Genomic DNA, 15,109 nt, shown 5'->3' on the forward strand with positions numbered 1-15,109 from the left:
TGACTTACATTTAAGTCGGGGGCTGAAAATAATGTTTAGCTTTCTCATAAATTGGACACATCATTATAAACATCACATTGACTCCTTTTTCGGGACTTTTGGCCACATTCATTCAGCTTAGGTGCTGAGAGAAACGGCTCGGGTGCTGCATCTAAAACTTATAATAGTAAGGAAAACCCTGTATTACTCACACACGCACATTGTTCTTTTGTGCTACTTTTGGGTCTTTTAATTACCCCTCGGGGACAAAAAAAAATATGTGAATGGTTTTAATTTTAGCCATTCTCTTGTTCTCTCGTCTAATTGCCCTATGTCTCTTGAATGCACTTTGATAATGTGTTTCTGTGCCTCTGTAAATCACTTTGAGTTGCCTTATGTATGAATTGTGCTACACAGTTAAACTTACCATGCCTTTGACTCTGTTTCAACTCTCCATTAATGCCCACATTGCTGTATTATTGTAGTGTTGTTGAGGGACAGTGGGGGACAAGACAACTGTCCCAGTTGATGTATGGTTGGACCCGTTATCACTGGTGAAAAGTAAGTCGTGGAACAGTAAAACACAATAGATGTGTTTTGATAGGCCTATTTATTGCAGCCTTGACAGGCCTTTAAATCACCGGCAACGCAACTCCGTTTTAATACTCTGTGGGCAGAAAAACGATGTCCACCCAAAAAAAACAGCTCATAAATCCAGGACAGCAAGCTCAGACTGCGTCATCTGTCAACTTATGAGGTTTGAGCAATAAACTTGTTTTTGTTCCTCTTTGTAATGTAAGAGACTTTGGCTCCTGAGTTGTGGACACCTGTCTCGGGTGGGGACCTGGACCTGTACGTACCCTGGGCATGGTGAGGACCAGGTGTCCCGTGGTTTGGGACCTCTGAGCTGTGGAGCTGTCGGGCTTCACTTCGGCGGGCAGGACCATCTGAAATATCTGCAGAGTGAATTATTCACAGCGTTAATTAGTGAGATTAATGCGCCGGTCTGGCACAGAGTGTGTCAAATGACTTCCATCGTTACCGGGCCTTTTTATAGAGAGAAGAAGAAGAAGAAGAAGAGTGACCAGAATAGCTCGCGCCGAGACCAGCAGCAATCCATCACTGGAGCCAAATACCGTGGAAACCAAAGTGATCCACGTGAGAGGAATTATTACACGCTTTTTTCCCAGTTTTCAATTTATTTCTGTCAGATATGAGGGGAAACCACGCTGAGAGCAGGTGGAGAAAAAAAAAAAAATGGATACGAAAGCTGACTCCAACGGTCAATTCCCTCTGCTCCACGGCATGAGAAGGGACTTTTAAAGGCCCGAGTTGATTCATCACTGCGTAAATCACACCACCCGTCCAATCAGGCTGAGCCCTGGCACGAAACAACCATCCATAAACACGCTAACACCTTCAAGTGGAGCCATGATGTTCAGGACTCTGAGGAACTCCCAACCTGCAGGACTCTGAGTTCATAACGAGTTCGCTGGAGGGTTGAAGCCCGGGAGCAGAAACAAGATGACACCTCCTGGATGTATGTGTTGCTAGACAGCTGTTTAATCAGGCGTAACGGTTGCTGTGGTGTGTTTGTGGGAGGTTAAAATCCTCCACAGGTTTCCTTCAGTGCTGCCGAGACCAGATTTATAACCTTAGAGGAAGTTTTACATTTCAAAATAAAACGCAAACCAGAACTGGGACGGAGAAGACCAATGCAGTTGAAAACCACCTTATTCAAATGGCTCGTTTTGGGATAATTGGAAGCAAAGGTCCGGCTGGATCGAGTTTCAAGATAAAGTCAGGCAGCAATGAATGCTGGATCTGAATACTTCTTCTACCACTGATGCAAGATAAATTCTGAATCTCACACCTGTGACAAGTGGTATTTTAAGTATTCGATGCTTTGACACTTTGGCTGCTCACTTTGATTATCGAGAGAACGAGTGTGTCTGTCCTTCCCTGCACAGCTGATATTTTAGAGGAAAAAAATATTAATAATTCTGAACTTCACAGCTTGGAAATTAGTTCCCAGCAGGTGCAATAAACTGTCTCCATAAATGCATCTGAACGTCAGCGTTGGAAACATGTCCGATGACTCAGCTGCTCCTGACAGCCTTTCATTTGCTCTAAATCTGACTCTGCATCCATCACGCTTCCTTCTGCCCTCGACTCAGACGCCGCAGACGCCTTCGCCGTCGTTCAGAGCGGCGTGTGATCACATACGTCACGCCAGACGCTCCACAAATCAGGATGTTAGGAAGCAGCGTGTGAGAAGGTAAGAGGAACACAGAGATTTAAGACAAGTAATCAATCGTTAATCAATTGCTGTCACGTGAGATTGTAGCGGTACAAATTCAGTGAACTACCCAATACACCGCGCTGTGGAGTAAGGTCTGGCTACACCACAGAATTATGGGATAGGAGGACAATAAAGTCTCTGGGTTGTTTACATTTCTTTGAACCAATCACAATCTTCTTGGCCGGCGCTGAAAAGTTGAGAATGGGCAGCCAGAACAATGTTGTCCTCATGTTGTCCTCATGTTGTCTTCATGTTGTCCTCATGTTGTCCTCATGTTGTCCTCATGTTGTCTTCATGTTGTCCTCATGTTGTCTTATGTTGTCCTCATGTTGCCCTCATGTTGCCCTCATGTTGCCCTCATGTTGTCCTCATGTTGTCCTCATGTTGCCCTCATGTTGTCCTCATGTTGCCCTCATGTTGTCCTCATGTTGTCCTCATGTTGCCCTCATGTTGTCCTCATGTTGTCTTCATGTTGTCCTCATGTTGCCCTCATGTTGTCCTCATGTTGCCCTCATGTTGTCCTCATGTCGCCCTTATGTTGTCGTCATGTTGCCCTCATGTTGTCCTCATGTTGTCCTCATGTCGCCCTCATGTTGCCCTCATGTTGTCCTCATGTTGTCCTCATGTTGTCCTCATGATGTCTTCATGTTGTCCTCATGTTGTCTTCATGTTGTCCTCATGTTGTCCTCATGTCGGCCTCATGTCGGCCTCATGTTGTCCCCATGTTGCCTTCATGTTGTCCTCATGTTGTCTTCATGTTGTCTTCATGTTGTCTTCATGTTGTCCTCATGTTGTCTTCATGTTGCCCTCTTGTTGGCCCCATGTTGTCCTCATGTTGCCCTCATGTTGTCTTCATGTTGTCCTCATGTTGTCTTCATGTTGCCCTCATGTTGTCTTCATGTTGCCCTCATGTTGTCTTCATGTTGTCCTCATGTTGCCCTCATGTCGGCCTCATGTCGGCCTCATGTTGTCCCCATGTTGCCTTCATGTTGTCTTCATGTTGTCCTCATGTTGTCCTCATGTTGTCTTCATGTTGTCCTCATGTTGTCCTCATGTTGTCTTCATGTTGTCCTCATGTTGTCTTCATGTTGTCCTCATGTTGTCCACATGTTGTCCTCATGTTGTCCTCATGTTGTCCTATATCAATGTTCTTTTTAATTCCCCAAAATAACATGATTAATTCCAACGCTCTTTGCCAAGTACAAATCTCTACTTTCATTAATTTTGGGTCTTATTATATTTTATATCATTGTAAAACAAATGGAAGTGTTGTTGAAATAGTATTGAGTAAAAGTTGACATATTCCAGTCTGTGATTATCATCAACATCCATTCCTTTAATTTTAGTCTCAATAATTCCTAATTTCTGCTTTTCTAACTCAAACATTAGCTATAATTTCCTATAAATGAGGTTTATTGACCATAAATCCCAAAAATAACTGTGAAACTAAAGTTAATAAGTTGATGTTACGTAGTGTTGAAAACAAAAAAAGTGACTAACATCGATAAAAAGCGTCAACTAAAGTGTTGATTTTCAATTTTGACGGGAAGACGACACGAGGGTTAAGAAACAAAAGGTTAAGAACTAATATTAGATCACATCTCCTCAGCGTACCTTTCCTTTGACGGTGACTCTGGCGTACGTCGGCTGAACGTCCACGCCGATCAGCGAGGTGTCCATGTGTCTGTTGGGGGGGGGGAGACGGGGAAGTCAGTTTATATAAAGAGACACAGGTGCAGTGGTGTCAGTAGTCTACACGGATCAGCTTAGTCGAGTCCAAGACAAGTCCAAGACCAGGACTAGTCGAGTTCAACACAAGAGTCAGTAAAAATGCAATAGTATAATCAGTCAAATTCAGTTAAAATCAGGGCTGTAGTCAAGACCACCTTAGTCGAGACCAAGACAAGTCCAAGACCAGGGCTAGTCGAGTCCAAGACAAGTCCAAGACCAGGGATAGTTGAGTCCAAAGTGGTTAGAGTCCAAGACAAGACCGAGTCCGAGTCAAGACCGAGTCCAGGACAGAATAAAGGTCTTATGCATGACAGTATCAAGACAATCATTTTGGGTTTCCCTTTCCCTCCAATATTATTATCAACATGATAAAGACACCTGGACTCGGTCCAGACCAGAAGACCAAAAGCCAGATCTGGCAAGACCAGTGGCCGAGACAAGACCGAGTCCAAGACAAGACCGAGACCAAAGAGGTTTGAGTCCGAGTCAAGACCGAGTCCAGGACAGAATAAAGGTCTTATGCATGACAGTATCAAGACCATCATTCTGAGTTTCACTTTCCCTCCAATATTATTATCAACATGATAAAGACACCTGGACTCGGGCCAGACCAGAAGCCATATTGGGCAAGACCAGTGGCCGAGACCGAGACAAGTCCGAGTCCAGATACTAACGAGTCTGAGACAAGTCCTGTTTCCACCCTGTGTGTTGAGGTCTCTGTTCTAGCTCCAGAAACTTGGCCTTGTGTGCTCTAAATAAATAAAATAGCATTTTAGAAAACCACCTGCCCAACCCCTCTTTAACCCCAGATATTTATGAATGAAGAGGTTTTTGGGCTCGTGGTCTCGTACCTGTACACGCCCAGGTCTAAGACGACGGTGTTGTTTTCTTCGTCTTCAGTCAGAGAGAAGTCCAGTCTGGAAAAAACACACAAAGAGGCGGATTAATTAATGCATAAATAAATAAATAAACTGGTTCAACTGCGGAGCTAAAAAAAAACGTTTTGTTTTTCCTGGGTCAAAATTTAAAAATGAAAAACCTTTTATCAAAGCCAAAGTCCTTTTATCGGTCTCCCTGAGGAGAAATTAGCTTTGGACCTTGAGTAACTCACTCAGCTGCGAGAGACACAACGACAAAGCACGGGGTTAAAAACAAGCAAAGGACAAAGGAGGAAGTGTAAAGTCAACATATGTACACTCGAGGGGCAAATAGATTTACGATTTTCCATCCTAAATAAGATAAAAGCCATACTTGAAAAAAAAAACTTTTCATCCATCACAATCACAGATATACATTAAAAAATTCCTAGTCGTACGTTCATCGCTGCTCCTTAATGAGCTTTGATATATCGGTCGGGCTCTGACTTTTACTCTAAGTACAGTTAGCTGATACGGTTTCTTACAAGCAGACCCAAACCAAATCTGCAGATTTTTCTTCTTCTACTGGGGATAAAAACACTGTGTGTGTGCACGGAGATCGCTTTGGGCTCAAAACTCCCAAACCAAAGCGCAGCAATGTTAATGCATCTTAATAAATATTGGGTTTGAGGAGCATCCATCTCCAGAACATGACTTTATGAACCACTCATGTTGGGAAATATTAACAGTCCAGACGTTACGGCCCAGGCAGTAATGAAGCAAACTGCCCCGTGTCTCTCTGCTGATATCAAGCGATATATATCTTATAAAGCAGGGGTCTTCAACAGGGGGTCCGCGACCCCTAGGGGGTCCGCGGAGGTACTGCATGGGGGTCGCGAAAGTTTTGGTTGATTAGACTTTTTTTTATATTCCCCCCCGCCTGCAATTTTTCCCACTAATTGAAATGTCTTTAAATCCACATTAACATGAACTCAACACACTGTAGTAAACAGATAAATGGAGGCAGAAGATGTCTTTCAGTCATCAATGCACACATGGCACTATAGGACCAGTTTGATATAACACAATGTTATACAATATATATAATTAGGGGGTCCCCGCTCCATCTCGCCATCAGTTTGGGGGTCCTTGGCCTGGAAAACGTTGAAGACCCCTGGTCTAAAGGATAGACTCCCGACCCGAGTGTGTCCTCAGCTCAGGTTACAAATGCAATCAGCCATGTTTTCAGACCTTGACCCCTCCACTTCTTGCTGTGGATATAACCCCGAGGCTAATGGAGAGACTGGGGGTGGCCCGGACTGCTGTAATCAGGTCCCACCCCCCCCCCCCACAACCTGCAGGCGAGCCAATCCATAAAAAAACAACGGCACTAATAAAGCAATCACACAGCACCTGGGAGTCCCCCGCCCCCCCCCCGCCTCGCTGTCTGAGCAGTTGGACCAGGACGAGGTAATCGAGGGTCTCAGAGAAAACACATTATAGTTATGAAGCCCTGTTGAAGGGAAACCGTGTCAGAGTGGAGGAGCGCACTGAGTTTTTCTGTATATTTATTTTTTCCGAACCAAAATGGAAGGAGTTGATTGTGTTTTGAGGACCTTGTCGGTACACGATCCGTCCTGCCTGCACGATCCGTCCTGCGCATGTGCAAGATGTTCACACATGCACAGATTATGTCATGATGAACGCGGATTTACGACACCGCACGATCTGTTCCCATAGACAGTTAAAGAAAGTCGGTTCGCCTCCACCGGAAAGCTAACGACGTTAGCTTAGCTAACAGCTAACTTGGCTAACCGCTAGCTGAGACAGCATGTACAAGACCCTCAAAACTTAAAATAACCTTTAAAATATGTAACAGCTGTTACGTCAGTTCTACTTTACTTGTTATTTTAGGCTGAATCAAACTGTCAGGCTTTTAGCCGAAATAGCTGTTAGCTAAACTAGCGTCAGGTTCCCGGTAGAGGCTAACCGTTCTCTTAGCTAATACAGTACACGATCTGTCATAGTTGTAGCGGTTAGCCGTTAGCCGTTAGCCTCATGGATGTATTAACAGGACGGTTAGCATCCACTGCCGTTAGCTTCCCGGCTAACCGCTAGCTTTGATTCAGTTTACAATAACGTTACTCAAACTCAAACAGTGGGAAAAGCAGCTACAGCTAAATTAAGACTTTACACAAAGTATTAAGTGATTGTGTTTTAATTGAGCACAAGTAATGTAGAACCGACGTAACCACTATTCTATATATAAAGCTGTTATGTTTTATATATATATATATATATATATATATATATATATATATATTTTGTGTTTGTGGGTCTTTAATGTAAGGTGACCAGATTTCTCAGACAAAATCCGGGGACATTTTCAGCTCAGAAGCGTATTTACCTCCAAAACAAGTAATGTTTTTATTTTGTAAAACTTAAAACGGGGACACTAGACCTAGAGCTGTTCTCATTAGGGGCTGAGCCCCCCCCCCCCCCCCCCCCCCAGGTCTGATCCTAGACCCCCCCCCCTGCTGCTACTTCATACTCCACTCCACTACACCTCAAGATACAAAGTCCTAATATTTCAAGCTAAAAAGTCCTTATACTTCAAGATAAAAGGTCCTAATATTTCAAGATATAAAGTGTTAATATTTCAAAATAGAAAGTCCTAATAGTCCTAATATTTCAAGATAGAAAGTCCTAATATTTCAAGATAGAAAGTCCTAATAGTCCTAATATTTCAAGATAGAAAGTCTCAATATTTCATAACGTTGTAGTTTACTGAACTACTGACAGCTTTTCCTTTATTGCTCAAGGCTTGTTTCTGCAGCAGCTCGTTGAGAATCAGATACAACAAAAACTACTGAGGACATATTTTCCTTTGACATTGATGCAGTATTAAACGAGATCTCTGCAATGTAAGTTAACAGGATAATTGTCCAGCTTGTATTTACGTTCATAAAAGTGCTCGTTTTGCTGCTAACAGACTCAGATTAATATTCTAAGTGTCTGACAACATTATGGAAAGGATTTCTAAGGAGGTCGACCTTTCTGTTAAAGATTAAGATCCTTTTTAAAACATAAAAGTCAGAGAAATTGCGTTGGCTAAACCCACCAGACTCCATGTAAATAACCAGTGATTTTAGCATCGTAGCACCGCTGGCTCTGGCTGCCTGGAGCCCGCGGGTGTTGGGTGTGCGATTATCGGCTACGTTTTGTTAGTTTTTTCTTTCTTTCATTCCAATTTTGGGTCTTTCAGTCACACTGAAAAAACCGGGGACATTTCCGGGGACAGATCCAGCCGGGGACAGGTAGCCAAAATCGGGGACTGTCCCCGGAAACCGGGGACGTCTGGTCACCCTACTTTAATGTCTCAGCTAGCGGTTAGCCAAATTAACTGTTAGCTAACGTTAGCCTTCCGGTGGCGGCTGTGGCTCAGTGGTAGAGCGGTTGCCTGCCAATCGGAAGGTTGGTGGTTCGATCCCCGCCCCTGCAGTCATTGTCGAAGTGTCCTTGGGCAAGACACCGAACCCCGAGTTGCCCCCGGTGCTGCGCATCGGAGTGTGAATGTGTTTGAGTGTGTATCTGATGAGCAGGTGTGTAGATGGTTGTGAGTGTGTATCTGATGAGCAGGTGTGTAGATGTGTTGAGTGTGTAGATGGTTGTGTGTATCTGATGAGCAGGTGTGTAGATGGTTGTGGGTGTGTAGATGTGTGTGAGTGTATATCTGATGAGCAGGTGTGTAGATGGTTGTGAGTGTGTATCTGATGAGCAGGTGTGTAGATGTGTGTGAGTGTGTATCTGATGAGCAGGTGTGTAGATGGTTGTGAGTGTGTATCTGATGAGCAGGTGTGTAGATGTGTGTGTGTGTATCTGATGAGCAGGTGTGAGTGTGTATCTGATGAGCAGGTGTGTAGATGTGTGTGAGTGTGTATCTGATGAGTAGATGTGTGTGAGTGTGTATCTGATGAGCAGGTGTGTAGATGGTTGTGAGTGTGTATCTGATGAGCAGGTGTAGATGTGTGTATCTGATGAGTAGATGTGTGTGTGTGAGTGTGTATCTGATGAGTAGATGTGTGTGTGAGTGTGTATCTGATGAGCAGGTGTGTAGATGGTTGTGAGTGTGTATCTGATGAGCAGATGTGTGTATGTGAGTGTGTATCTGATGAGCAGCCCCGGCCACAGTGTGTGAATGTGTGTGAGTGGTGAATGTTTCCTGTAGCTGTAAAAGCGCTTTGAGCAGTTGTTAAGACTGGAAAAGATATATAAATACAGCACATTTACCGACAGTTAGCATTGTGGCCTCATAGCAAGAAGGTTCTGGGTTTGGATCCTGGGCCTTTATGTGTGCTACATGTATGTGATAAAATACCTTTTCTACACAGTGAAAACCCTCTGTTACAGTGAAAATCCTCCTTAAGTAAAAATACAATAGTAAAAGCAGTAAAATGTAGTTAAAAGCAAGGCTGTAGTCCAGACCACCTTAGTCGAGTCCAAGACAAGTCCAAGACCAGGGCTAGTTAAGTCCGAGACAAGACCGAGTCCAAAGAGGTTCGAGTCCAAGTCAAGACAGAGTCCAAAGAGGTTCTAGTCCGAGTCAAGACTGAGTCCAGGACAGAATAAAGGTCTTATGCATGACAGTATCAAGACAATCCTTTTGGGTTTCCCTTTCCCTCCAATATTATTATCAACATAATAAAGACACCTGGACTCGGTCCAGACCAGGAGCCCAAAAGCCAAATTATGCAAGACCAGTGGCCGAGACCGAGACAAGTCTGAGTCCAAATACTAGCAAGTCCGAGACAAGTCCGAGTCCAAATACTAGCGAGACCGAGACAAGTCCGAGTCCAAATACTAGCGAGTCCGAGACAAGTCCGAGTCCAAATACTAGCGAGACCGAGACAAGTCCGAGTCCAAATACTAGCGAGACCGAGACAAGTCAGAGACCAAATACTAGCGAGACCGAGACAAGTCCGAGTCCAAATACTAGCGAGACCGAGACAAGTCAGAGACCAAATACTAGCGAGACCGAGACAAGTCCGAGTCCAAATACTAGCGAGTCCGAGACAAGTCCGAGTCCAAATACTAGCGAGACCGAGACAAGTCCAAGACCATAGAAAAACGGTCTTGAATCCGGACTCAAGTCCAAGACCGGACTTGTGTGCTACAGCCCTGGTTAAAAGTGAGAGATGCTAAGTCCCTCCCCTTCTGGTGGACACCATGTGACACGAAGGACGCTCAGCCCCGAGAAAACGCAGCAACAAGTCTTTTTAAACTGCAACTGGACGCGTTGAACACCCTGTTGTCTGCCCATGCACCTGTTTATCACCACGGTTACAGACACGTCTCTGCTGACTGTGTGTGGTGATTACTAACAAAACAGAGAGTAAAATGTAATTTCCCCACTGGGGTTCAATAACCAGTTTAATTATTATTATTATTATTATTATTATTATTAACACCTGTGCCACTGGCGATCAACAAGAGAAAACATCTCAAAGCAGTTGCACCCCATTGAACCCATTTTGAGATTTAACGTGCCCCTAATGTCGGAAAAAGAACAGTACCGTAGTGAAAGAGGAGATAAATAATGGTTCGATCCAAGGTGAGATGAATAATGGTTTGATCCAAGGTGAACCGAGGTTAAACTCTGTTGATAGAAACCGTACTTGGGCTCGTTGACGTTCAGGACTCGGCCTTCAGCGGTGATCAGGGTCCTCGGGGCCTTCGGCTTCTTCTCGTTCTCTCTGCAGGGAAACAGCACAGCGTGAGTGTGTGTGTGTGTGTGTGTGTGTGTCTGTGTGTGTGTGTGTGTGTGTGTGTGTGTGTGTGTGTGTGTAAAAAGGGTGGATTGACAAATGACAGTAGCAAAGTTATGAGGTCCTTGGGGTGAAGGAGAGAGCCACAATTCATAAAGAGAACAACAGATAACGTGAGTTTTACTGTAGAACACACACACACACACACACACCATACAACACACACACACGCACACACACACACACACACACAACCCCCAACACACCACGCAAGCATGCCGCACACACACACGCAAGCATGCACGCACACACCATACAACACAAAACACACACACCACACGTGCACGCAAGCATGCACATATACACCATACAACACAACACACACACACCACACACACACACACCATACAACACAACACAACACACACACACACACGCACAACACACCATACAACACAACAACAACACCACACACACACACACACATACACCATACAACACAACACAACACAACACAACACACACACACCATACAACACAACACAACACACACACACACGCACACACACACCATACAACACAACACACACACACACACACCATACAACACAACACAACACACACACACACACACGCACCTACGCACGCACGCACGCACTACATACAACACAACACACAAGCATGCACACACACACACACACACACACACACACACACACACACACACACACACACACAACACAATCCGGATCATACCAGACCGTTGTAACTATTTTATTATTATCCTTCACCCACTTAGTCATTATATCCACATTACTGATGATTATCTACTACAATATCGTTGTGGTATCGACATCGAGGTATTCAGTCAAAAATATCGTGATATTAGATTTTCTCCATTTTGCCCTAGTGTGGACATCCGAGAAGAAATATCAGTCACACAGGCCGAGAGATGTGCTGCTACTTGAGGTAATAAATCTCATTTTCTCATAGACTTCCATAGAAACAGACTTCTTTTTGGAGCCAGTGGAGTCGCCCCCTGCTGGAGGTGACCTAGACTGCAGGAGCTTCAACATCGGCATCGCTGTCCAGACCCGGTAGCGTCGGCCATTTTGTTTTTACAGTCTATAGTTGAGACCTGTGGTGTGTCTCAAATCGCGCACTTCCGTTAGTGCACTAACTGAAGTGCACTTTGTACACTACGAACTTACTTGCATAGTGCGTAAAATTTGACCGGGGAGTGTTGTCTCAAGTTGCGCAACTGTTAACTGTTGTTAGCTCCGCCCCTTCCGCTACGTAGCCAAGATGGCGACCGTTGAGTGTGGAAAGTGTCCATCGATCCACACTAAATTTTCTGACCATTTTCAATGCACCGAGTACTCTAAGTGCACCATCCGGGTACTCTAAGTGCACCATCCGGGTGCTCTAAGTGCACCATCCGGGTACTCTAAGTGTACCATCCGGGTGCTCTAAGTGTACCATCCGGGTGCTCTAAGTGCACCATCCGGGTACTCTAAGTGTACCATCCGGGTGCTCTAAGTGCACCATCCGGGTACTCTAAGTGCACCATCCGGGTGCTCTAAGTGTACCATCCGGGTACTCTAAGTGCACCATCCGGGTGCTCTAAGTGCACCATCCGGGTGCTTTAAGTGTACCATCCGGGTACTCTAAGTGCACCATCCGGGTGCTTTAAGTGTACCATCCGGGTGCTCTAAGTGCACCATCCGGGTGCTTTAAGTGTACCATCCGGGTACTCTAAGTGCACCATCCGGGTGCTCTAAGTGCACTGCATTTGACCGCACTTTGACAATGTGAGCGCACTATGTACTCAAAAAGTTAGTATAAGTACACAAGTGCGCGATTTGAGACACACCACGGGTCTAAGCTTGGTGGAGAACTGGTCTAAACTGCATACTAAACTCTGAAAATGAGCATCTCCAAGAAACAGACAACAATATTAAGTATTCATAAAACATCTGTGGATGGAGCTACATCCCTCATGCTAAACCGAAGCCACACAGAGCCTTTTCCTACAGACCGCCACCTGAAGACTGCACCATCTGCTCTACAACCAGTGACTCCATCAACCACATCACGCAGGCAGGGAACCAGGTCCATCTATTAGGCCCACGGAGCAGCAGATGACGGAGTCGGCAGGTGGGTGTGTAGCGCTCTGCGGAGGGTCACGGTCTCCTTCACAACATCTCCGCCTGTCGTTGTTAGAATCCATGTTAAGATCTTATGGTTTGTTTTTAAATCTCTTAATGGGCTGGCACCATCGTATTTACCTGATATGCTGATTTTGCACACTCCAGTTAGAGCACTCAGGTCCAGGACCAGGTGCTTTTAGACTGTCCCAGATCCAGACTGAGACCCAGATCCAGACTGAGACCCAGAGGGGACCGAGCTTTCTCAGTAGCAGGTCCTAAGTTCTGGGTCTCTCACCCTCTCAACATCAGAGCAGCTTCCTCTATTCAGAGTTTTAAATCACTTTTAAAAACTCATCTTTTTGCTCTGGCTGTTACCACAAGCTGAGCTGAGACATTTTGTTGATTTGAGCAAAGTTGTCTGTTTTTCATTGCTTTTGGCATATTCTGTTTATTATGGGTTTTTTTCCGGTTATTTATTAGGCTTTTATCTTATGTTGTTATCTATATTTGTGCAGCACTTTGGGGCAATAGCGACTGTTTGTAAATGTGCCATAGACATCCACTTTGACCTTGACCTTGACCTTGTGCATCAGCCAGAGAGAGAGGGAGCCCGCGTGTCCGGAGAGCCTTCAGTCGGCTGAACGGATGTTGGGGGATGTTGAGATCTTGTCTTTATTACAGCTACCTGTGATGAGTTTGGGTGGTGCTGCGGAGGCTCCTAACACCGTCGGGGTTAATAGGTCCATTAGCATCGACTAACCGTCCGTTAGAGCGTGTTTGACACTTTTTGTGACGCTTTTTGACATTATTTTGACACTATTTCATCACTTTTTTTGACGCTTTTTCTACGCGTTTGAGATACTTTTTGTGACACTATTTTAGTTTCTTTGACACTTTAACGCTTTTTCAACGCTTTTTTGACGCTTTCATGACACTATTTTGACACTTTATTGCTTTTTAGCTGCTTTTTCAACACTTTTTTGATGCTTTTTGACACAATTTTGACGCTGTTTCTACGTGTTTGAGATACTTTTTGTGATGCTTTTTCAACACTTTCTGACACTTTTTTATCACTTTTTTGACATGTTTGAGATTTTTTTGTGACGCTCTTGACAATTTTTTATCACTTTTTTGACGCCTTTGAGATACTACACCACTAGTTTTACAATATTTTCTTTTTCGATTTCATGGTCAAGAAACCTCATTTATATAAATTATATCTTTTTTTGTCTTTTGTCAATGTTTTTTCGGGGGGGGGGGGGGGGAATAAAACACCCAAAATTCAATAAGATAGATAGTAACTGATCCTTCATCGTTACATGGAACCATTCATGTAATATTTAGACAATCTGGATGAAAGAATCCCAAACTTTTACAAACGGCGCAAATTTGACCCCAGGACAACAGGAGGGTTAAAACATTCATTTTTTTTAAATTACTAACAAATAATCAAAGTTATTTAAAAATTAAATCGTGAACATGGTGAATTGAAATCGCAATTTTACAACGATTAATCGTGCAGGCCTAGTTAAAACCCTTCGGGGTCCCTTTTCAACGCCTCAGGTGCGTTAATCTATAAATAAACAACTTATTCTGAGAACAAATAAGCCAACACACTTTATGTTCTGCTTTCCTTTAGTTTCCACCCGTCTGTAATCCACCATTTCAGCAGCCAGCTGGATTTAATGGAGCAGGGACTCCAAATAATAGACACCGGCCATCTATTAGAGTCCATTTCTACCAACAAATTACAACAATTTGGCTGATGATTTGAAGTTATTTTCCAGGTGATCTGTGAAGACCGTCAGCCATAGTGTGTTGGGGTGAGACGGAGGGCAAGTATCCACTCCTAAATATGAAACCATAACCCATCTTCATCCATCTGCCCTCCCAAGCTTTTCCCTCCACCCGCCTTTAAGCCATATACTGGTGACTTGACTTGTCAAGGTCTCAGTGTAGCTCCCTGCTCTGTAACTTAATTTTTTTTCCAAAAGGAGGTGCGACAGGGCGTCTATCAAAGAGCTGAGTCATGGGGACATCAGGGCTGACAGCTTTACGTCTGAGTGGCCAGCGCTGAGGACAATCTGGTCAGACAGCTCTCAGTTAGCCGTGTACGACTGGTCTGCAGAGAAGTGTTAATATGCACCGGATTCCTCTGCAGACCTGCGATCACGGAGCAGAAAACACCGTCTGAGGTATACTGCACACTCACTGCCACAGTCAAACACATCAGGGTGGAGTTCAGACCCAATTCAGCCCTGCAAGAAACATCTCAACCTCTCATAGATTTGAATGGACCATACCAAGATAGATACATCCAACCAA

The 15,109-nt window shown here is 44.3% G+C and overlaps 1 protein-coding gene across 1 annotated transcript in view; it reads right to left on the reverse strand.

Annotated features, from left to right (window-relative positions):
* The window catches only part of dnaaf11 (dynein axonemal assembly factor 11), a 48,708-nt gene that overhangs the window by 15,291 nt on the left and 18,308 nt on the right, over positions 1 to 15,109 (reverse strand). Inside the window, exons 7-10 of the mRNA XM_032532262.1 lie at positions 10,545 to 10,622; positions 4,864 to 4,929; positions 3,896 to 3,965; positions 840 to 935 (exon numbers count right to left, since the gene is read on the reverse strand). Coding sequence (XP_032388153.1) covers positions 840 to 935; positions 3,896 to 3,965; positions 4,864 to 4,929; positions 10,545 to 10,622 — 310 coding nt within the window. The remainder of the gene's footprint in view (positions 1 to 839; positions 936 to 3,895; positions 3,966 to 4,863; positions 4,930 to 10,544; positions 10,623 to 15,109) is intronic.

Source organism: Etheostoma spectabile, chromosome 12, assembly GCF_008692095.1.
Source record: "Etheostoma spectabile isolate EspeVRDwgs_2016 chromosome 12, UIUC_Espe_1.0, whole genome shotgun sequence".
Lineage (NCBI taxonomy): Eukaryota > Metazoa > Chordata > Actinopteri > Perciformes > Percidae > Etheostoma > Etheostoma spectabile.